Source organism: Bufo gargarizans, chromosome 4 (genome assembly GCF_014858855.1).
Source record: "Bufo gargarizans isolate SCDJY-AF-19 chromosome 4, ASM1485885v1, whole genome shotgun sequence".
Taxonomy (NCBI): Eukaryota; Metazoa; Chordata; class Amphibia; order Anura; family Bufonidae; genus Bufo; species Bufo gargarizans.
The window spans coordinates 210,736,027-210,759,024 of NC_058083.1; the positions used below are offsets into that span (position 1 = coordinate 210,736,027).

Genomic DNA, 22,998 nt, shown 5'->3' on the forward strand with positions numbered 1-22,998 from the left:
ATGCACCTATATGTTATACCGGCTGATGACAATGAGTCTGATGCACAGTAAGTCTATGATTAATAGAAAAGATTAAGTATAAATGGCACAGCAGATAAACTAGGTAAACAGACCTACAGTAAGGTCCATCAATATTGGAACATGGACACAATTATAAAATTTTTGGCTCTATACACCACCACAATGGATTTGAAATGAAAGGAGCAAGATGTGCTTTGACTGTAGACTGTCAGCTTTAATTTGAGGGTATTTACATCCAAATCAGGTGAACGGTGTAGGAATTACAACAGTTTGCATATGTGCCTCCCACTTGTTAAGGGACCAAAAGTAATAGGACAATTGGCTTCTCAGCTGTTCCATGGCCAGGTGTGTGTTATTCCCTCATTATCCCAATAACAATAAGCAGATAATAGGTCCAGAGTTCATTTCAAGTGTGCTATTTGCATTTTGAATCTGTTACTGTCAACTCTCAAGATGAGATCCAAAGAGACTGTCACTATCAGGGAAGCAAGCCATCATTAGGCTGAAAAAAAACAAAAACAAATCCATCAGAGAGATAGCAAAAACATTAGTCTTGGCCAAAACAACTGTTTGGAACATTCTTAAAATGAAGGAACGGACCGGTGAGCTCAGCAACACCAAAAGACCCGGAAGACCACGGAAAACAACTGTGGTGGATGACCAAAGAATTATTTGCCTGGTGAAGAAAACACCCTTCACAACAGTTGGCCAGATCGAGAACACTCTACAGGAGGTAGGTGTATGTGTGTCAAAGTCAACAATCAAGAGAAAACTTCACCAGAGTGAATACAGAGGGTTCACCACAAGATGTAAACCATTGGTGAGCCTCAAAAACAGGAAGGCCAGATTAGAGTTTGTCAAACGACATCTAAAAAAGCCTTCACAGTTCTTGAACAACATCCTATGGACAAATGAGACCAAGATCAACTTGTACCAGAGTGATGGGAGAGAAGAGTATGGAGAAGGAAAGGAACTGCTCATGATCCTAAGCATACCACCTCATCAGTGAAGCATGGTGGTGGCAGTGTCATGGCATGGGCATGTATGGCTGATAATAGAACTGGTTCTCTTGTATTTATTGATGATGTGACTGCTGACAAAAGCAGCAGGATTAATTCTGAAGTGATTCGGGCACTATTATCTGCTCATATTCAGCCAAATGCTTTAGAACTCATTGGACGGCGCTTCACAGTGCAGATGGACAATGACCCAAAGCATACTGCAAAAGCAACCAAAGATGTTTTTAAGGGAAAGAAGTGGAATGTTATGTAATTACCAAGTCAATCACCTTACCTAAATTGAGCATGCATTTCACTTGCTGAAGACAAAACTGAAGGGGAAAATGCCCCAAGAACAAGCAGGAACTAAAGACAGTTGCAGTAGAGGCCTGGCAGAGCATCACCAGGGATGAAAACCAGTGTCTGGTGATGTCTATGCGTTCCAGACTTGAGGCTGTAATTGACTGCAAAGGATTTGTAACCAAGTATTAAAAAGTGAAAGTTTGATTTATGATTATTATTCTGTCCCATTACTTGTGGTCGCTTAACAAGTGGGAAGCACATAGGCAAACTGTTGTAATTCCTACACCGTTCACCTGATTTGGATGTAAATACCCTCAAATTAAAGATGACAGTCTGCAGTTAAAGCACATCTTGTTCGTTTCATTTTAAATCCATTGTGGTGGTGTATAGAGCAAAAAATGTTAGAATTGTGTCCATGTCCCAATATTTATGGACCTGACTGTATATATTAGAAAACCTTTTTACAATGGAGGGTGGAAGAATAGGACAGAGAAATTGTCATAGTGCATACTTTATCCAGGTAAGAAGATTGATATCAATAGCCAGTTTTAAGGTAATCAATCAATTCAATATTTTTTTATCAGAAATATATTTCCACATTTTTATTTTTCCTGCAACAAGCCAATTTTACAAAGGCTTATAAGTGCTAGAATAATAGAACCCCCTAAAAGTGACCCCATTTTGAAAACTAGAGTGCGAAAATTCGAAAAGCAAATTTTTATTGCGAATATCGGCACTTCGAGAATTTGTGAATATTTAGAATATGGTGCTATATATTCGTAATGAAGAATAATCATATTTATTTATTTTTAACACAGTACACATCAGGTGATCATTAGTGTTAAGCGAGCATGCTCGGCCGAATACTTGTTCGTCTCGAGCATTGCTATGCTCGGCACATGGCGGTACTCGGCCGATTACCGCATGTGCTTGAGTACCATGCTCGAGTCTCCTCCTCGCATGTTTCGTGGCTGCTAAGCAGCCAATAAACATGCAGCTAAGTACTACCATCACTGTAATGTCAGTAGCCATGTTGGCTACTGGCATTACAGTAATTGACTGGCCACAACGTGTCATCGGGTGCTATACAGCACCCGATGACGCGGGTTCGGCTCATTGCGAGTCAGGGAGAGCTGCTATTAGGAAGGGACAGATAGTGTAGGGGGTTTGTGATGGGTAGCGGTAACCCCAAGCAGCGGTAACCCCAAGCCACACTCGAGACCACCATGAGTTAATTTAAACAGTGCAGGGATGGATGCGGACAGCACATAGTGTGCTGTCTGCATCCGCATTTCCGGAGAGCAGTGTGAACATCCGGCCGCAGCTCCGGAACTTTATACCACTCTGGGTACAAAATGAAAGAAAATATCAGGCCAGGGAGGTTAAAACGTTTCAAAGACCCAAAATTCTTTTTAAGGACTATTGTGTGTAGTGGCAGCAATTTAATCTTGCAAAGTAGTCAGATTTTTTTTCCATACTTTGCAATTTATTTTTTTATAGAGGGTGTTTGAAGTGACTTGTGACATCTGTTCAGCAATGCCTTCTGTGTGTCAGGGGCAGACGTAGGAAGATTATTGAAAACAATTATATTTTTTCCATAATTTAGCCACATTTTTCCTATAAACTGGTCACTGCAGTCAATTGTCACATCTGTCCAGCAATAGCGTGTGTGTCTGTCAGGACTAGATATTGGGAAAAATATTACTGACAAATATTTTTTTTTCCATAATTTATCCAAACTTTTTCTCTAACCTGTGTCTGCAGTGAATTGTCACATCTGTGCTGCAAAAGCGTGTGTCAGAGCCAGATATTGGGAAAAATATTAGCAATTTATTTTTTATTTTTTCCATAATTTATCCACATTTTCCATATAAACGGTCCCTGCAGTGAATTGTCACATCTTTCCAGCAATAGCATGTGTGTGTCAGGGCCAGATATTGGGAAAAATATTAGCGAAAACAATTATATGTTTTCCATAATTTATCCACACTTTGCCTATAAACGTGTCTGCAGTGAATTGTCACATCTGCACTGCAATAGCGTGTGTCAGGGCCAGATATTGGGAAAAATATTAGCGAAGACAATTATAGTTTTTTCCATAATTTATCCACACTTTGCCTATAAACGGTGTCTGCAGTGAATTGTCACATCTGCGCTGCAACAGCGCATTGGGAAAAATATTTGCAAAAACAAATATAATTTTTCCATAATTTATCCACATTTTATCTATAAATGGTCCCGTATAACATATAACATTTAATATGAAGAAGGAAAGCATTAAGGGACGGGGAAGTGGCCGTGATGCTAATGGTGCACGCAGAGGCCATGGCCCTGGGCACGGATAAAATGTGTCTGCTGCCAGAGCACAAGAAAAACAATCATCCAAGATACCTAGCTTCATGTCCAAGATTGCAGGGTGGCTCAGGACACCACTCATCAAGTCAGCTCAGTGCGAGCAGGTGGTCGGTTGGATTTCTTCCAGTTGGTTAAGCACCACCCTGTTTTCCACCAAGTCCAGTCTCAGAAGCCTGGAGTCTGGTCCACACAATCCTCACCCTGATTCTCCTTCCTCCCACCATTTACAGTCTGGCCAAACAAGTGATATTCCGAGGACATCTTTCTATTGCCATTAACTTATTTTGCCCTCTCGCCAAGCACGCTTGAAGAGGGACCTGAGATCTTGTGCCATGATTCCCAACCTCTTGAGCATCCAGAGTCAAAGAACATGATGCTGGGGAACAGCAATTAGTGTTTAATGAGGTGGACGATGATGAGACACAATTGCCAATGACTCAACCACAATTACTGTCTCAAGAGGTTGAGGAAGAGGATGACACACAGTTGTCAATCACTGAGGTTGTGGTTAAGTCAACAAATTAGGAGGATGATCAGAGTGAGGAAGTGGAAGAGGAGGTGCTGGACGACGAGGTCACTGACCCAACCTGGGAAGGTGGCAACAAGCCGAACGAGGAGTGCAGTACAGAGGGGGAGGGATCTGCAGCACTGCAACAGGCTGGAAGAGGCAGTAGGGTGGCAAAATTTAGAAGGTAGGCACCACCGAACAGGCCCACAAATGTTCCACGGAGCACCCCCTTGCGTAAATCCCCTTTGTCAAGGGGTAGGTGTTTGGCAGTATAGCACTTTCTTGAGGAAAGTGCGGAAGACAAAAGAATAGTAGTTTGCAGCCTGTGCCGTACCAAAATGAGCCAAGGCGTTAACACTAGCAACCTCACGTGATCAGAGACCACTTGACACAGTCTCTGATCATTGCCTTGAGCCCGCAACTACCAGAGGTATGAATGAATTTGAATGAATTCATGATCTACAGCAGTAACAGTTTGAGAGAACAGCACTGGGCTTTGGTGGCCCTCTTAGTCTCCCCACAGCCCTGCTGGGAAAAAAGTTGTTGCTGGTTTTTAAAAAGTATTACCCATATACACACATTGACAAAACATTAACACACCAGGAAGGAACAGTTGGAATCAAATGAAACATTATATGTGTGAATGTAATGTTGACATATATAAGCGATTATATCTGAGAGAAGGGATAAGTTCATTGGGAAAGATTGTGCAACTGAAAGGAGGATCTACAGTAGTACCCTGTTGATACAAGATGAGAAATGACTGGGCATGGAAGCATACATGTTCCGTTTGGTATCCTGCGGAACATATGCCCACAGATCTTGCAGATGTGGGCATGTGGATCCTTCACATGCGTAGTGTGCCTAAGCTGGTGTCCCAGCTGGTCCCATAACTACTCAGTTGGTGATAAAGCTGTTGACTGGGCAGGCCATGTTGCAATCTGGAGTTGACATTCTGGGAAACCCTTCATTTGTGTTGGCAAGCATTATCCTGCTGGAAAATTTTAGTTGGAAGCCCTGCCATGAGAGGCAACAAATGTGACCCCAGGATGTTCTGCACATATCGATGAGCTGTTCGTGTTCCTTGTACCATTACTACTAGGGGTGACCAACTGACGTATGCCTGCTGCCAGAGCACAAGAAACACACTCATCCACATTACCTAGTTTCATGTCCCAGTTTGCACGGCAGCACAGGACACAACTCTCGAAGTCAGACCGATGCGACCAGGTGGTCGGTTGGATTGCAGCAGATAATGCTTCCAGTCGATTAAGCACCACCCTGTCTTCCACAAAGTCCAGTCTCAGTAGCCAAGAGTCTTGTCAACAGAATCCTCACCCTGAAAATCCTTCCTTCCACCATGGAGAGTCTTGGCAAATAAGTGATCCCACACTCGGATATTTACAGAAGCTGTTTTCATCGCCATTCCTTGATTTGGACCTCCCGTCAAGCCCACTTGAAGAGGGACATGAGAATATATTGTGCCCTGATTCCTAAACTCTTGAGCATCCACAGTCACAAGAAGATGATGGTGGGGAATGGCAATTAGTGTTTCAAGAGGTGGATGATGATGATGAGACACAGTTGCCAATAATTCAACCGCAATTAGTGTCTCAAGAGGTTCATGATGAGGATGAGACACAGGTGTCAATAACTGAGGTTATTGTTAGGTCAACAAGTCAAGAGGATGACCAGAGTAAGGAAAAGGAGGTGCTGGACAATGAAGTCACTGACCCAAACTGGGAAGGTGGCAAGACGAGCGAGGACAGCAGTACAGAGGGGGAGGGATCCGCAGCACCACAACAGGCTGTAAGAGGCAGTGGGGTGGCAAATGAGAGAAGGCAGGTCCGCACCAAACAAGCCTGCAGCTGTTCCACGGAGCACCCCCTTGTAGCAATCTCCCTTGCCAAGGGGTAGGTGTTCCACAGTATGGCGCTTTTTTGAGCAAAAAGCAGACGATAAAAGAATTGTCATTTGCAACCTGTGCCATACCAAAATGAGCAGGGGCATAAACACTAGCCACCTCACTACCACAAGCATGATCCGCCACATGGCATCAAAGCAATAGTGATGAGCGGCAGGGGTCATATTCGAATTCGCAATATTTTGCAAATATTTTGTAGAATATTAGTCGAATATTCACAAATTCGGATATTCGTTATATTCTACTATTTTTTTTACTCGAAAAATCGGCAAGGTAATGATCGTGTAATATCCGAATTTTTCAACTTACAACTATTAAACAAAGAAGATTATAGCACTATATTAGCTAAATTGCTCTATATTTGTTTTTGTTTTTTCGAATATTCGCTATATTGCTATAACTTAGTTTTTTTGAATATTCGTAATATTCTTAATCAAGAATATATAGCAATATAGCGAATATTCGAAAAAAAAACGAATATAGAGCAATTTAGCTAATATAGTACTATAATCTTCTTGTCTAATAGTTGTAATTTTTTAATCATCTGAAGTTCAGATTGGAAAAAAATTACAACTATAAAAAAAAGATTATAGCACTATATTAGCTAAATTGCTCTATATTAGTTTTTTTTTTCCGAATATTCGCTATATTGCTCTAACTTAGTTTTTTAGAATATTTGTAATATTCTTAATCAAGAATATATAGCAATATAGCGAATATTCAAAAAAAAAAATGAATATAGAGCAATGTCTGCGGGTCACACCACTACCTCCTCTTACCCTGTGTTACGTGCTGGCCAATCCCCAGTCCAAGACGCAGACCTGGATGCCTCCCGCCATGCACCTGGACCTTCGCAAGTACCATCAGCTAGCACATCAACTTCTGTGTCCCAGCTCAGCGTTCAAATATCATTACCCCAGTCATTTGAACTAAAGCTCAAATACCCACCCACCCACAGGCCTTAGTACTAAATGCGCACCTTTACAAATTGCTGGCCCTAGAAATGTTGCCATTTAGGCTTGTGGACACTGAGCCTTTCTGCAGCCTTTACGGTGTGAGGTCCCAGCCTTACAACAGCATGTGTCCCTTAACATTACCCATGCCCTGACCAGCGCAGTTATTGGGAAGGTCCACAACGACTGACACATGGACAAGTGCTTTTGGCCATGACGGCACACTGGGTAAACGTTGTGGAGGCCGAGTGAATTGTACCCTGGGATGGCACAGGTGCTACCGGCGGCAAGGATTGCGTGCCCTACTTCCATCAGTTTTTCCGCCACCACCTACATTAGTGGCTGCAACCCCCCCTTCTTCGCCTCCTCTTTCACTTTCACCTCTGAATTATCATCTTGCAGCACCAGTCAGACATCAGTCAGTAGCTGGAAGCAGTGTGGCACTGCAGTGGGGAAACGGCAACAGGCCGCACTGAAACTGATCTGCTTAGGTGAAAAACAGCACACCGCCAGCTGTGGCAGGGGATAAGGGACCAGACTGAGCTGTGGCTCTCAACCTAGAAAAGGGCATGGTTATGTCTAATAATGTCCGTAACTTGGTGGCGGCTTTGGAGGTCGGCAAGCTCACACAAATACCATGCCTAGCCCACGTCTTCAACCTAGTGGTTCAGCAGTTTCTCAAAACTTACTCCAATTTTCCTGAGCTACTGGTGAAGGTGCGCCGCATGTATGCCCATTTCCGCAAGTCATCGACAGCTTCCGCCGGTCTGGCAATGCTTCAGTCTGTTGTGGGATGTGAGCACGAGCTGGAACTCGACATTCCACATGTTGGCCAGGCTTTGTGAGCAGCAGTGGGCAGTAGTGGAATACCAGCTGCAACATGGTTGTCGCCTTTCCAGTCAGCTTCTGCTCTTCACAAGTGATGAGTGGGCATTGATGTCTGACCTCTGTGAGGTTTTAAGAAACTTTGAGGAATCAACACAGATGGTGAGTGGCGATAACACTATTATCAGCGTAACCATCCCACTTCTGTGTCTAATCAAAAGCTCGCTGCTCACAATTAAGGTGGACGCTTTGCATGTGGATGAGGTGGAAATGGTGGAAGACATTAAACAGGGTGATAGCCAGACCACCCTCAGTTCATCTTCTCAGTGTCACAAGGAGGGAAAAATGTTGGAAGATGGTGAAGGAGTACATAGCAGACCGTGTCAGCGTCCTCAGTGATCCCTCTGTGCCTTACAACTATTGGGTGTCCAAGCTGGACACGTGGCATGAACTGGCGCTCTACACCTTGGCAGTGCTGGCCTGCCCCGCCGCCAGTGTTTTGTCAGAGCGTGTATTAGTGCTGCTGGGGGCATAATAACTGATAAGTGCATCCGCCTGTCAACTGAAAATGCTGACTGGTTGACTCTTATAAAAATTAACAAGGCCTTGATTGCCCCTGACTTCTCTACTCCACCAGAGGATAGTGGCTGAACATACAGGCACTCTAAATGTGGCTTTTGTGGTGTAATAAATACACTGTATTCCCATGCACCCCTTCCACCACTAAAAAGGATATATGGTTTATTCTCCCTTTTCTCGTCCTCCTCCTCCTCAATCATATCAACATGCTTTTTAAGCTGCCCTCACCCATAATGTTTTAGAAGGTCAGCTCAGCAGCAGGCCCTCACTCATAATGTTTTTGAGGGTCACCAGCAGGCCCTCAACCATAATGTTTTTGAGAGTCACCAACAGGCCCTCACCCATAATGTTTTAGAAGGTCACCAGCAGGCCGTCACCCATAATGTTTTAGAGGGTAACCAGCAGGCCCTCATCCATAATGTTTTTTGGGTCACCAGCAGGCCCTCATCCATAATGTTTTTTGGGTCACCAGCAGGCCCTCGTCCATAATGTTTCAGAGGGTCACCAGCAGGCCCTTGTTCATAATGTTTTTGAGGGTCACCAGCAGGCTCTCACCCCTAATGTTTTATAGGGTCAGCTTAGTAGCAGACCCTCACCCCTAATGTTTCAGATGGTCAGCTCAGCAGCAGATCCACACCCCTAATGTTTTAGATTGTCAGATCAGCAGCAGGCCCTCGCCCATAATGTTTTACATGGTAGTATCAGCAGAAGTCACTCGCTCTTAATGTTTTAGAGCAGGGGTGCACAACCAAGATTTGTGGCCCCGTCTTCCTGAACAGAAACACAGCTGATCAGAAAATCAGCTGTGTTTCTGCCCGCAGCGCCGCGCAATGGATCATTACAGCTCCTGCCCCTGCACTGTAGCAGGAGCAGGATGGGTCGTCGGCTGTCAGTGAGAGTGGGGGAGCCAAGGAGAAGCATCCTTTGGATGCCCCAGTTACTGTGGAAATAGTGCAAAGTCTGTGTCCCCAAAGGTCTTTCAGTGACAAATTATGTGGAAAAAATATATTAAATAAGCTAAAAAATTATTTAAAAAAATATAATAATTAAAAAAGAAAAGAGAAAAGAAGAAAATATGATGTGGCAAAAAAATTGAAAATTATTTAAAAAAAAATACAAATAAAAGGAAAACAATAAAAGAAAAAATTGCTAAGTAAAAGAGTGTTCATTGTCCCCCAACAGTCTTTTTATGACCTCTTGGGGGAGTTATTATGTGGCAAAAATATATTTAAATAATAAGTAATAAACCAATTATAAAAAAAAAAATTACAATAACATATTATTAAAATACAAATAAAAGGAAAGAGTGAAAAATTCACAAAAAGTGTCAGTGTCCCCCAAAGGTATTTTTATGACCTCTTGGGGGATATTATTTGTAGCAGAAATATATTAAAAATTAAGTTAAAAATATAAAAAATAATAAAATACATATGAAAAAACACCCACACCAACCAAAACTGTTGCTATTATCGCCCCATTCATGTGAAACTAACTATACATATAAATATAACAAAACGAACAACAGAAAATAGGGAACTAATTATAATAATTTATTTTGGTGTCAGTTTGCATATTTAAAGAATAACGAGCTATCGTTTGAAAAAAATACTTCTTAAAAATCTTTTGTGCAGTTTTCCCAAAATAAAACAAAAAATAAATAAATTATAAGGCCCTATCTGTCAAGTGAAAAATTGTTGCAAAAATTATTTTGGTAGTCCCAACACATAGAAAAGTTACAACTGTTCGAACCACCAGGTGCACAAAAACACAAAAAAAGTGTCTTTTCAGGCCTGGTTATTAACGTTTTAACCAATAAGCACTTTCCCCACTAGTAATAAAAAGTGCTTACTGGTTATTGCAGGGCGCCTGTAACTGGCAGGAGGCAGTAATAACCAGGAAGCAAAGCCTCTGCAGTGAGGGAAATCACTGATTTATGAACAAGTTCCTACAGCGTGGCCCCTGAACCAGAAGATGCATATTTACCTGCTCCCTGCCGCCCTGCCCCCGATGCCTCCATCTTCCGGTTCCTGCACTTTTACATGGTCACCATAGTCACATGCACCGCTCCAGTCAATGACTGTCTACAGCAGTGACACGCTGCTTGTGGCCACATCACCGCTGAAGCCAGTTGCAGATTGGCTGCAGAGGTACATGTGACCATAGCCATGCACTGACAGGTGTAATCAGCGCCAGGAGCAGGTAAGTATAACTCTTCGGTTTCAGGGGCCATGCTGCAAGAACTTGTTAAAAATTCATTTTTCCTGGGAAATGCCTTTAAGCTACGGTGGATTAGACATAGATCTCACAGGGAAATTTCCCAGGGGGCTGCCTGGGTCCTCCTCACGGCCAGCCAGTGAGTTTTTGGGGATGTATTTTGTGCTCATGGGGGCAGTATTGCTTGATGAACTGTGGGGCGGTATAATGTGCCACAATATGGTATTGCTGGCCTGGATATCCATAAATTTGTACCTGACTACAAAACGGGGCCACTGTTAGTAATTTTCCAGGGCCAGCAGCGAGATATTCAGGTCAATCACTGGAAACATGTCTTCATAGGGACACTTACTCATGATAACTGGCGGTATAATCGTGCTGCACATCTATCTGTGTGATCAGGGATGTGCTACTGAATGAAGGAGGAATGACTGTGATAGCGATAATTCCTTCCCAGTCACTTTACATCGGCCTGTGTACATTGCAGCCCTTTGAAATAGAGCGATGTGACAATGCGGCCCTCAGACCAAAAAAGGTTGTGCACCCCTGTTTTAGAGGGTCAGTTCAGCAGCAGGCCCTCACCTTTAATGTTTTAGAAGGTCAGATCAGCAGCAGATCTTCACCCCTAATGTTTTAGAGGGTCAGCTCAGCAGCAGATCCTCACCCCTAATGTTTTAGAGGGTCAGCTCACCAGCAGACCCTCAGCCCTAATGTTTTAGATGGTCACATCAGTGGCATGCCCTCACCCCTAATGTTTTAGATGGTCAGATCAGCAGGCTCTTGCTCTAATAGTTTTTGAGGGTCACCAGCAGGCCATCAATCATAATTTTTCAAGGGTGTGTAGGATGACCTCCTTTATCTATAATAAAGGGTGTATTGGAGTGCCGGTTCCTTGTAATTTTTGGCAGCACTTGCATTTTATATACAAGTAAATATACAGGAAAGAATAATTCATGACGTCCGTGTGCATTTCGTATTTTGTGGAACGGAACAGCTGGCCCCTAATAGAACAGTACTATCCTTGTCCGTAATGCGGACAATAATAAGACATGTTCTATTTTTTTTGTGGAACGGAAATACATACATACAGAAACTGAATGCACATGGAGTACCTTCCATTTTTATAAATGAATGGCTCCGTATATGATCTGCAAAAAAATGGAAAATAAGTTTGTGTGTATGAGCCCTAAAGCTGGAGAATCAGGGGAGAGAATAATTTACGGTGGTGAGGAGAAACAGCTGGTTGTCTGAGGACACAGCTGAATTGTGACTAGAGGGTGAGGAGCTGTGTAGGACTGAGAGGATGAGCTGCAGAGCTGTTAATGATACATGTAATTATCAATTGAAATGAAGAACTAATTAGCTAAAAAAAAAAAAGACCAGTGACTGAGAGTGAAGGAAATGTCCAACAAAGGAATAAAACAGACCCTGCAGCTCATTATCTGTATAATAAGGTTGATATCAGTGTATATTCCCACAATTGCACAACTATGTCATTTATGAGCGAGCTGCCTGATGGGAAAAAGTACAAATGCAGAGCCTGCTAATAGAGAATCTCAAGGCTGTACAAAGAAAGGGGTTCAAAATGTCTAATAAAAAACAATTGAAAAAATGATTTTTAGCTCAAAATAAGTGCAATGCAATAATAACACAAATTGCTCCAAAGGTGTATTTAGCCTTTAAAAGAGTTTTCCAAGATGTTAATAGTAACGACCTATCCTCTGGATAGGTCATTAATTTCTGATCAGTGGGGGTCTGACACCCTGGATCACCTGTGAGCGCCACAGCCTCCTTCGTGCTTACATTGCTGTACATGGTATGGTGGTTGTGCTAGGTATTGCGCTCAGCCCCATTCACTTCTATGGGGCTGAGCTGCGCCTAGGCCATGTAACTGATGAATGTGTCATCACTGGCCTACCAAAAGCTGATAGAGGATAGGTCATCATTATTTAAGTCTCAGAAAACCCCTTTAAAGACTCCAGGCTATTATAGTTTTCCATTAATATTCACATTCATTGTGGGAATACTTTAAAGATGAGAGAAGTGTGCTCCTGTTTTGAAAAATATAGAGCATGTTCTATCTTTTTGCGGTGCGGAGGCACAGAATGGAACCCCAGGAAGCACCCCATAGTGTTCTGTTCCGTGCTTCCATTCCGCACCGTTGAATGGGTCTGTATCCGTGATGCGGAATGCACACTGAACGGTGCCTGTGTATTGCGGATCCACAAATGCGGTCCGCAATGCGGCAACGGGCAGCACACTTGCTGCCCGTGAACGAGCCCTAAGTATAAACTCTAAGCACTAGATAGGATTAGTAAATCTGATGCAAAATATTTTTACTATTTGAGAAATAACAATATACTGTATTTTGCTGTTTATGACTGATCAATTTGAGCACTTACACTAGCAAAATTATTGCTATGTTACGAAATTCCAAAATTCTTCCCTATTCATTTTTTTTGTGCAATTTTTGTAACTTATTATTGCTGAGGTTGCTGCTCTATACTATATGATTTTGTGTAATATGCAGTAGCCTCTTATACAGTACATGCTATATTATATACAGATTTATTAACCTACCTCTTTTGACAGTAGTTTCCACACAGGGATGATCTTCACTGTAATTGTGTTTAGTCCACAGATTTGTCGCCTGCCCAAACACATACAAAAATAGCAGTAAGACACCGATGTATCGTGTTCTAGTTTTAAATACTGTAACTTGTAAGTTATGCAATTAACTATATGTTTTGTTTCTGTTTTCAAGAAACCTGATCATGTGCTGCTCACACGACTGTATGGTTAGTTACAGTATGGTAGATCTTTCATTTCTAATGAGTAGGGATGAGCGAACTCGAACTGTATAGTTCGGGTTCGTACCGAATTTTGGGGTGTCCGTGACACGGACCCGAACCCGGACATTTTCGTAAAAGTCCGGGTTCGGGTTCGGTGTTCGTCGCTTTCTTCGCGCTTTTGTGACGCTTTCTTGGCGCTTTTTGAAAGGCTGCAAAGCAGCCAATCAACAAGCGTCATACTACTTGCCCCAAGAGGCCATCACAGCCATGCCTACTATTGGCATGGCTGTGATTGGCCAGAGCACCATGTGACCCAGCCTCTATTTAAGCTGGAGTCACATAGCGCCGCCCGTCACTCTGCTCTGATTAGCGTAGGGAGAGGTTGCGGCTGCGACAGTAGGGCGAGATTAGGCAGATTAACTCCTCCAAAGGACTTGATTAACTGATCGATCTGCAGCTGTGGATCATTGAGCTGCTGATCCTCAATTGCTCACTGTTTTTAGGCTGCACAGACCGTTTGTCAGTCTCATTTTTCTGGGGTGATCGGCGGCCATTTTGTGTCTTGTGGTGCGCCAGCACAAGCTGCGACCAAGTGCATTTAACCCTCAATGGTGTGGTTGTTTTTTGGCTAAAGCCTACATCAGGGTGAAGCTGTCACACCAAGTGCATTTAACCAGCAATAGTCTGTTCATTTTTTGGCCATATACAAAATCAGGGGCAAGCTGCGCCTGTCACCAAGTGCATTTAACCCTCAATGGTGTGGTTGTTTTTTGGCTAAAGCCTACATCAGGGTGAAGCTGTCACACCAAGTGCATTTAACCAGCAATAGTCTGTTCATTTTTTGGCCATATACAAAATCAGGGGCAAGCTGCGCCTGTCACCAAGTGCATTTAACCCTCAATGGTGTGGTTGTTTTTTGGCTAAAGCCTACATCAGGGTGAAGCTGTCACACCAAGTGCATTTAACCAGCAATAGTCTGTTCATTTTTTGGCCATATACAAAATCAGGGGCAAGCTGCGCCTGTCACCAAGTGCATTTAACCCTCAATGGTGTGGTTGTTTTTTGGCTAAAGCCTACATCAGGGTGAAGCTGTCACACCAAGTGCATTTAACCAGCAATAGTCTGTTCATTTTTTGGCCATATCCCAGTCTAATTCTGTCACTAAATCCATACCGGTCACCCAGCGCCTAAATACTAGGCCTCAAATTTATATCCAGCTAAATCTGTCCCTAGTGCTGTAGCTGGGCGAGTTATTTAGTGTCCGTTCAAGCACATTTCTTGTTCTGGGTTGAAATACAATTCCCAATTTAGCAATTTCATAATTTAGTGGTTCCTGCTATATCAGAGCTATTTGAAATCTATCCCAAAAAGGGTATATAATATTGAAGGTGCACATTGGGTCATTCAGAATAACTTCACACACACCCGCTACTGTGTATTTCCAAGTCTAATTCTGTCACTAAACCCATACCTGTCACCCAGCGCCTAAATACTAGGCCTCAAATTTAAATCCCTCTAAATCTCTCGTTACCCACCGCTGTACTGTTGTTGCTGGGCAAGATATTTAGTGTCCGTCAAAGCACATTTTTTGTTCTGGGTTGAAGTACAATTCCCAATTTAGCAATTTCATAATTTAGTGGTTTCTGCTATATCAGAGCTATTTGAAATCTATCCCTAAAAGGGTATATAATATTGAAGGTGCACATAGGGTCATTCAGAATAACTTCACACACACCGCTTCTGTGCATTTCCAAGTCTAATTCTGTCACTAAATCCATACCGGTGACCCAGCGCCTAAATACTAGGCCTCAAATTTAAATCCCTCTAAATCTCTCGTTACCCACCACTGTACTGTTGTTGCTGGGCAAGATATTTAGTGTCCGTCAAAGCACATTTTTTGTTCTGGGTTGAAGTACAATTCCCAATTTAGCAATTTCATAATTTAGTGGTTTCTGCTATATCAGAGCTATTTGAAATCTATCCCTAAAAGGGTATATAATATTGAAGGTGCACATAGGGTCATTCAGAATAACTTCACACACACGCTTCTGTGCATTTCCAAGTCTAATTCTGTCACTAAATCCATACCGGTGACCCAGCGCCTAAATACTAGGCCTCAAATTTAAATCCCTCTAAATCTCTCGTTACCCACCGCTGTACTGTTGTTGCTGGGCAAGATATTTAGTGTCCGTCAAAGCACATTTTTTGTTCTGGGTTGAAGTACAATTCCCAATTTAGCAATTTCATAATTTAGTGGTTTCTGCTATATCAGAGCTATTTGAAATCTATCCCTAAAAGGGTATATAATATTGAAGGTGCACATAGGGTCATTCAGAATAACTTCACACACACGCTTCTGTGCATTTCCAAGTCTAATTCTGTCACTAAATCCATACCGGTGACCCAGCGCCTAAATACTAGGCCTCAAATTTAAATCCCTCTAAATCTCTCGTTACCCACCGCTGTACTGTTGTTGCTGGGCAAGATATTTAGTGTCCGTCAAAGCACATTTTTTGTTCTGGGTTGAAGTACAATTCCCAATTTAGCAATTTCATAATTTAGTGGTTCCTGCTATATCAGAGCTATTTGAAATCTATCCCAAAAGGGTATATAATATTGAAGGTGCACATTGGGTCATTCAGAATAACTTCACACACACCCGCTACTGTGTATTTCCAAGTCTAATTCTGTCACTAAACCCATACCTGTCACCCAGCGCCTAAATACTAGGCCTCAAATTTAAATCCCTCTAAATCTCTCGTTACCCACCGCTGTACTGTTGTTGCTGGGCAAGATATTTAGTGTCCGTCAAAGCACATTTTTTGTTCTGGGTTGAAGTACAATTCCCAATTTAGCAATTTCATAATTTAGTGGTTTCTGCTATATCAGAGCTATTTGAAATCTATCCCTAAAAGGGTATATAATATTGAAGGTGCACATAGGGTCATTCAGAATAACTTCACACACACGCTTCTGTGCATTTCCAAGTCTAATTCTGTCACTAAATCCATACCGGTGACCCAGCGCCTAAATACTAGGCCTCAAATTTAAATCCCTCTAAATCTCTCGTTACCCACCGCTGTACTGTTGTTGCTGGGCAAGATATTTAGTGTCCGTCAAAGCACATTTTTTGTTCTGGGTTGAAGTACAATTCCCAATTTAGCAATTTCATAATTTAGTGGTTTCTGCTATATCAGAGCTATTTGAAATCTATCCCTAAAAGGGTATATAATATTGAAGGTGCACATAGGGTCATTCAGAATAACTTCACACACACGCTTCTGTGCATTTCCAAGTCTAATTCTGTCACTAAATCCATACCGGTGACCCAGCGCCTAAATACTAGGCCTCAAATTTAAATCCCTCTAAATCTCTCGTTACCCACCACTGTACTGTTGTTGCTGGGCAAGATATTTAGTGTCCGTCAAAGCACATTTTTTGTTCTGGGTTGAAGTACAATTCCCAATTTAGCAATTTCATAATTTAGTGGTTCCTGCTATATCAGAGCTATTTGAAATCTATCCCAAAAGGGTATATAATATTGAAGGTGCACATTGGGTCATTCAGAATAACTTCACACACACCCGCTACTGTGTATTTCCAAGTCTAATTCTGTCACTAAACCCATACCTGTCACCCAGCGCCTAAATACTAGGCCTCAAATTTAAATCCCTCTAAATCTCTCGTTACCCACCGCTGTACTGTTGTTGCTGGGCAAGATATTTAGTGTCCGTCAAAGCACATTTTTTGTTCTGGGTTGAAGTACAATTCCCAATTTAGCAATTTCATAATTTAGTGGTTTCTGCTATATCAGAGCTATTTGAAATCTATCCCAAAAAGGGTATATAATATTGAAGGTGCACATAGGGTCATTCAGAATAACTTCACACACACGCTTCTGTGCATTTCCAAGTCTAATTCTGTCACTAAATCCATACCGGTGACCCAGCGCCTAAATACTAGGCCTCAAATTTAAATCCCTCTAAATCTCTCGTTACCCACCGCTGTACTGTTGTTGCTGGGCAAGATATTTAGTGTCCGTCAAAGCACATTTTTTGTTCTGGGTTGAAGTACAATTCCCAATTTAGCAATTTCATAATTTAGTGGTTCCTGCTATATCAGAGCTATTTGAAATCTATCCCAAAAAGGGTATATAATATTGAAGGTGCACATTGGGTCATTCAGAATAACTTCACACACACCCGCTACTGTGTATTTCCAAGTCTAATTCTGTCACTAAACCCATACCTGTCACCCAGCGCCTAAATACTAGGCCTCAAATTTAAATCCCTCTAAATCTCTCGTTACCGCTGTACTGTTGTAGCTGGGAAAGTTATTTAGTGCCCGTCAAAGCACATTTTCTGTTCTGGGTTGAAGTACAATTCCCAATTTAGCAATTTCATAATTTAGTGGTTCCTGCTATATCAGAGCTATTTGAAATCTATCCCAAAAAGGGTATATAATATTCAAGGTGCACATTGGGTCATTCAGAATAACTTCACACACACGCTTCTGTGCATTTCCAAGTCTAATTCTGTCACTAAATCCATACCGGTCACCTAGCGCCTAAATACTAGGCCTCAAATTTATATCCCGCTGAATTTGAATACAATACATTGGGCCAAATAATATATTTGTTGTTGTGGTGAACCATAACAATGAGAAAAACATCTAGTAAGGGACGCGGACGTGGACATGGTCGTGGTGGTGTTAGTGGACCCTCTGGTGCTGGGAGAGGACGTGGCCGTTCTGCCACATCCACACGTCCTAGTGTACCAACTACCTCAGGTCCCAGTAGCCGCCAGAATTTACAGCGATATATGGTGGGGCCCAATGCCGTTCTAAGGATGGTAAGGCCTGAGCAGGTACAGGCATTAGTCAATTGGGTGGCCGACAGTGGATCCAGCACGTTCACATTATCTCCCACCCAGTCTTCTGCAGAAAGCGCACAGATGGCGCCTGAAAACCAACCCCATCAGTCTGTCACATCACCCCCATGCATACCAGGGAAACTGTCTCAGCCTCAAGTTATGCAGCAGTCTCTTATGCTGTTTGAAGACTCCGCTGGCAGGGTTTCCCAAGGGCATCCACCTAGCCCTTCTGTTGTGGAATCATATATCTATATATCTAGTATCAAATGTATACTTGCTTGTATTATATCTAACAGTTTGCTTAACAAACAAGATGGCCCCTGAAGTAGCAGCCAGCTCCCTTAATAATCCCTTACTAAACACTTTATGATATTGAAATTGCTGACATAGTGCTGACATTGCTAAAGTATGGAGTGATAATGTGATACCTTGTCATGGGACTTAGTAATGTGACAATTAGATCATCAAAATTAGCCGAGTCATAAAGTTCCTCTTTTTTGCTATAAAATATCATGTAATCTCAATAAACGCAGCATCTTGCATTGACTGACTTCTCTGTGACAGTCTGTGTGTGATCTCTCTTTCAAGGCGTACGTATGCCAATTATTTTATATCATTCGGAGCAATACATCAACAATACATCACTGACTATTGGAGTCAGATCCAGAACCATATCACTTCCCCAGCGGTGAAAGACATAGAATGCACTGACGCACAACCACTTATGTTTCCTGATGATGAGGACATGGGAATACCACCTCAGCATGTCTCTGATGATGACGAAACACAGGTGCCAACTGCTGCGTCTTTCTGCAGTGTGCAGACTGAACAGGAGGTCAGGGATCAAGACTGGGTGGAAGACGATGCAGGGGACGATGAGGTCCTAGACCCCACATGGAATGAAGGTCGTGCCACTGACTTTCACAGTTCGGAGGAAGAGGCAGTGGTGAGACCGAGCCAACAGCGTAGCAAAAGAGGGAGCAGTGGGCAAAAGCAGAACACCCGCCGCCAAGAGACTCCGCCTGCTACTGACCGCCGCCATCTGGGACCGAGCACCCCAAAGGCAGCTTCAAGGAGTTCCCTGGCATGGCACTTCTTCAAACAATGTGCTGACGACAAGACCCGAGTGGTTTGCACGCTGTGCCATCAGAGCCTGAAGCGAGGCATTAACGTTCTGAACCTGAGCACAACCTGCATGACCAGGCACCTGCATGCAAAGCATGAACTGCAGTGGAGTAAACACCTTAAAACCAAGGAAGTCACTCAGGCTCCCCCTGCTACCTCTTCTGCTGCTGCCGCCTCGGCCTATTCTGCTGCTGCCGCCTCGGCCTCTTCCTCCGCCTCTGGAGGAACGTTGGCACCTGCCGCCCAGCAAACAGGGGATGTACCACCAACACCACCACCACCACCTCCGTCACCAAGCGTCTCAACCATGTCACACGCCAGCGTTCAGCTCTCCATCTCACAAACATTTGATAGAAAGCGTAAATTCCCACCTAGCCACCCTCGATCCCTGGCCCTGAATGCCAGCATTTCTAAACTACTGGCCTATGAAATGCTGTCATTTAGGCTGGTGGACACAGACAGCTTCAAACAGCTCATGTCGCTTGCTGTCCCACAGTATGTTGTTCCCAGCCGGCACTACTTCTCCAAGAGAGCCGTGCCTTCCCTGCACAACCAAGTATCCGATAAAATCAAGTGTGCACTGCGCAACGCCATCTGTAGCAAGGTCCACCTAACCACAGATACGTGGACCAGTAAGCACGGCCAGGGACGCTATATCTCCCTAACTGCACACTGGGTAAATGTAGTGGCAGCTGGGCCCCAGGCGGAGAGCTGTTTGGCGCACGTCCTGCCGCCGCCAAGGATCGCAGGGCAACATTCTTTGCCTCCTGTTGCCACCTCCTCCTTCTCGGCTTCCTCCTCCTCTTCTTCCACCTGCTCATCCAGTCAGCCACACACCTTCACCACCAACTTCAGCACAGCCCGGGGTAAACGTCAGCAGGCCATTCTGAAACTCATATGTTTGGGGGACAGGCCCCACACCGCACAGGAGTTGTGGCGGGGTATTGAACAACAGACCGACGAGTGGTTGCTGCCGGTGAGCCTCAAGCCCGGCCTGGTGGTGTGTGATAATGGGCGAAATCTCGTTGCAGCTCTGGGACTAGCCAATTTGACGCACATCCCTTGCTTGGCGCATGTGCTGAATTTGGTGGTGCAGAAGTTCATTCACAACTACCCCGACATGTCAGAGCTGCTGCATAAAGTGCGGGCCGTCTGTTCGCGCTTCCGGCGTTCACATCCTGCCGCTGCTCGCCTGTCTGCGCTACAGCGTAACTTCGGCCTTCCCGCTCACCGCCTCATATGCGACGTGCCCACCAGGTGGAACTCCACCTTGCACATGCTGGACAGACTGTGCGAGCAGCAGCAGGCCATAGTGGAGTTTCAGCTGCAGCACGCACGGGTCAGTCGCACTACAGAACAGCACCACTTCACCACCAATGACTGGGCCTCCATGCGAGACCTGTGTGCCCTGTTGCGCTGTTTCGAGTACTCCACCAACATGGCCAGTGGCGATGACACCGTTATCAGCGTTACAATACCACTTCTATGTCTCCTTGAGAAAACACTTAGGGCGATGATGGAACAGGAGGTGGCCCAGGAGGAGGAGGAGGAGGATGAGGAAGAGGGGTCATTTTTAGCACTTTCAGGCCAGTCTCTTCGAAGTGACTCAGAGGGAGGTTTTTTGCAACAGCAGAGGCCAGGTACAAATGTGGCCAGCCAGGGCCCACTACTGGAGGACGAGGAGGACGAGGATGAGGAGGAGGTGGAGGAGGATGAGGATGAAGCATGGTCACAGCGGGGTGGCACCCAACGCAGCTCGGGTCCATCACTGGTGCGTGGCTGGGGGGAAAGGCAGGACGATGACGATACGCCTCCCACAGAGGACAGCTTGTCCTTACCCCTGGGCAGCCTGGCACACATGAGCGACTACATGCTGCAGTGCCTGCGCAACGACAGCAGAGTTGCCCACATTTTAACCTGTGCGGACTACTGGGTTGCCACCCTGCTGGATCCACGCTACAAAGACAATGTGCCCACCTTACTTCCTGCACTGGAGCGTGATAGGAAGATGCGCGAGTACAAGCGCACGTTGGTAGACGCGCTACTGAGAGCATTCCCAAATGTCACAGGGGAACAAGTGGAAGCCCAAGGCCAAGGCAGAGGAGGAGCAAGAGGTCGCCAAGGCAGCTGTGTCACGGCCAGCTCCTCTGAGGGCAGGGTTAGCATGGCAGAGATGTGGAAAACTTTTGTCAACACGCCACAGCTAACTGCACCACCACCTGATACGCAACGTGTTAGCAGGAGGCAACATTTCACTAACATGGTGGAACAGTACGTGTGCACACCCCTCCACGTACTGACTGATGGTTCGGCCCCATTCAACTTCTGGGTCTCTAAATTGTCCACGTGGCCAGAGCTAGCCTTTTATGCCTTGGAGGTGCTGGCCTGCCCGGCAGCCAGCGTTTTGTCTGAACGTGTATTCAGCACGGCAGGGGGCGTCATTACAGACAAACGCAGCCGCCTGTCTACAGCCAATGTGGACAAGCTGACGTTCATAAAAATGAACCAGGCATGGATCCCACAGGACCTGTCCGTCCCTTGTCCAGATTAGACATTAACTACCTCCCCATAACCATATATTATTGGACTCCAGGGCACTTCCTCATTCAATCCTATTTTTATTTTCATTTTACCATTATATTGCGATGCTACCCAAAGTTGAATGAACCTCTCCTCTGCCTGTGTGCTAGGCCTAAATATATGCCAATGGACTGTTGCAGTGGTGGCTGACATGAAGCCTGATTCTCTGCTATGACATGCAGACTAATTCTCTGCTGACATGAAGCCAGATTGTCTGTTACGGGACCTCTCTCCTCTGCCTGGGTGCTGGGCCTAAATTTATGACAATGGACTGTTGCAGTGGTGGCTGACGTGAAGCCTGATTCTCTGCTATGACATGCAGACTGATTCTCTGCTGACATGAAGCCAGATCGTCTGTTACGGGACCTCTCTGCTCTGCCTGTGTGCTAGGCCTAAATATATGCCAATGGACTGTTGCAGTGGTGGGTGACGTGAAGCCTCATTCTCTGCTATGACATGCAGACTGATTCTCTGCTGACATGAAGCCAGATTGTCTGTTACGGGACCTCTCTGCTCTGCCTGTGTGCTAGGCCTAAATATATGCCAATGGACTGTTGCAGTGGTGGGTGACGTGAAGCCTCATTCTCTGCTATGACATGCAGACTGATTCTCTGCTGTCATGAAGCCAGATTGTCTGTTACGGGACCTCTCTGCTCTGCCTGTGTGCTAGGCCTAAATATATGCCAATGGACTGTTGCAGTGGTGGGTGACGTGAAGCCTCATTCTCTGCTATGACATGCAGACTGATTCTCTGCTGACATGAAGCCAGATTGTCTGTTACGGGACCTCTCTGCTCTGCCTGTGTGCTAGGCCTAAATATATGCCAATGGACTGTTGCAGTGGTGGGTGACGTGAAGCCTCATTCTCTGCTATGACATGCAGACTGATTCTCTGCTGTCATGAAGCCAGATTGTCTGTTACGGGACCTCTCTGCTCTGCCTGTGTGCTAG

At 44.3% G+C, this 22,998-nt stretch overlaps 1 protein-coding gene across 1 annotated transcript in view; it reads right to left on the minus strand.

Annotated features, from left to right (window-relative positions):
• The window catches only part of LOC122936382 (probable cation-transporting ATPase 13A5), a 214,237-nt gene that overhangs the window by 126,870 nt on the left and 64,369 nt on the right, over nucleotides 1-22,998 (minus strand). Inside the window, exon 6 of the mRNA XM_044292566.1 lies at nucleotides 13,261-13,330. Within this exon, the coding sequence (XP_044148501.1) occupies nucleotides 13,261-13,330 (70 nt within the window). The remainder of the gene's footprint in view (nucleotides 1-13,260; nucleotides 13,331-22,998) is intronic.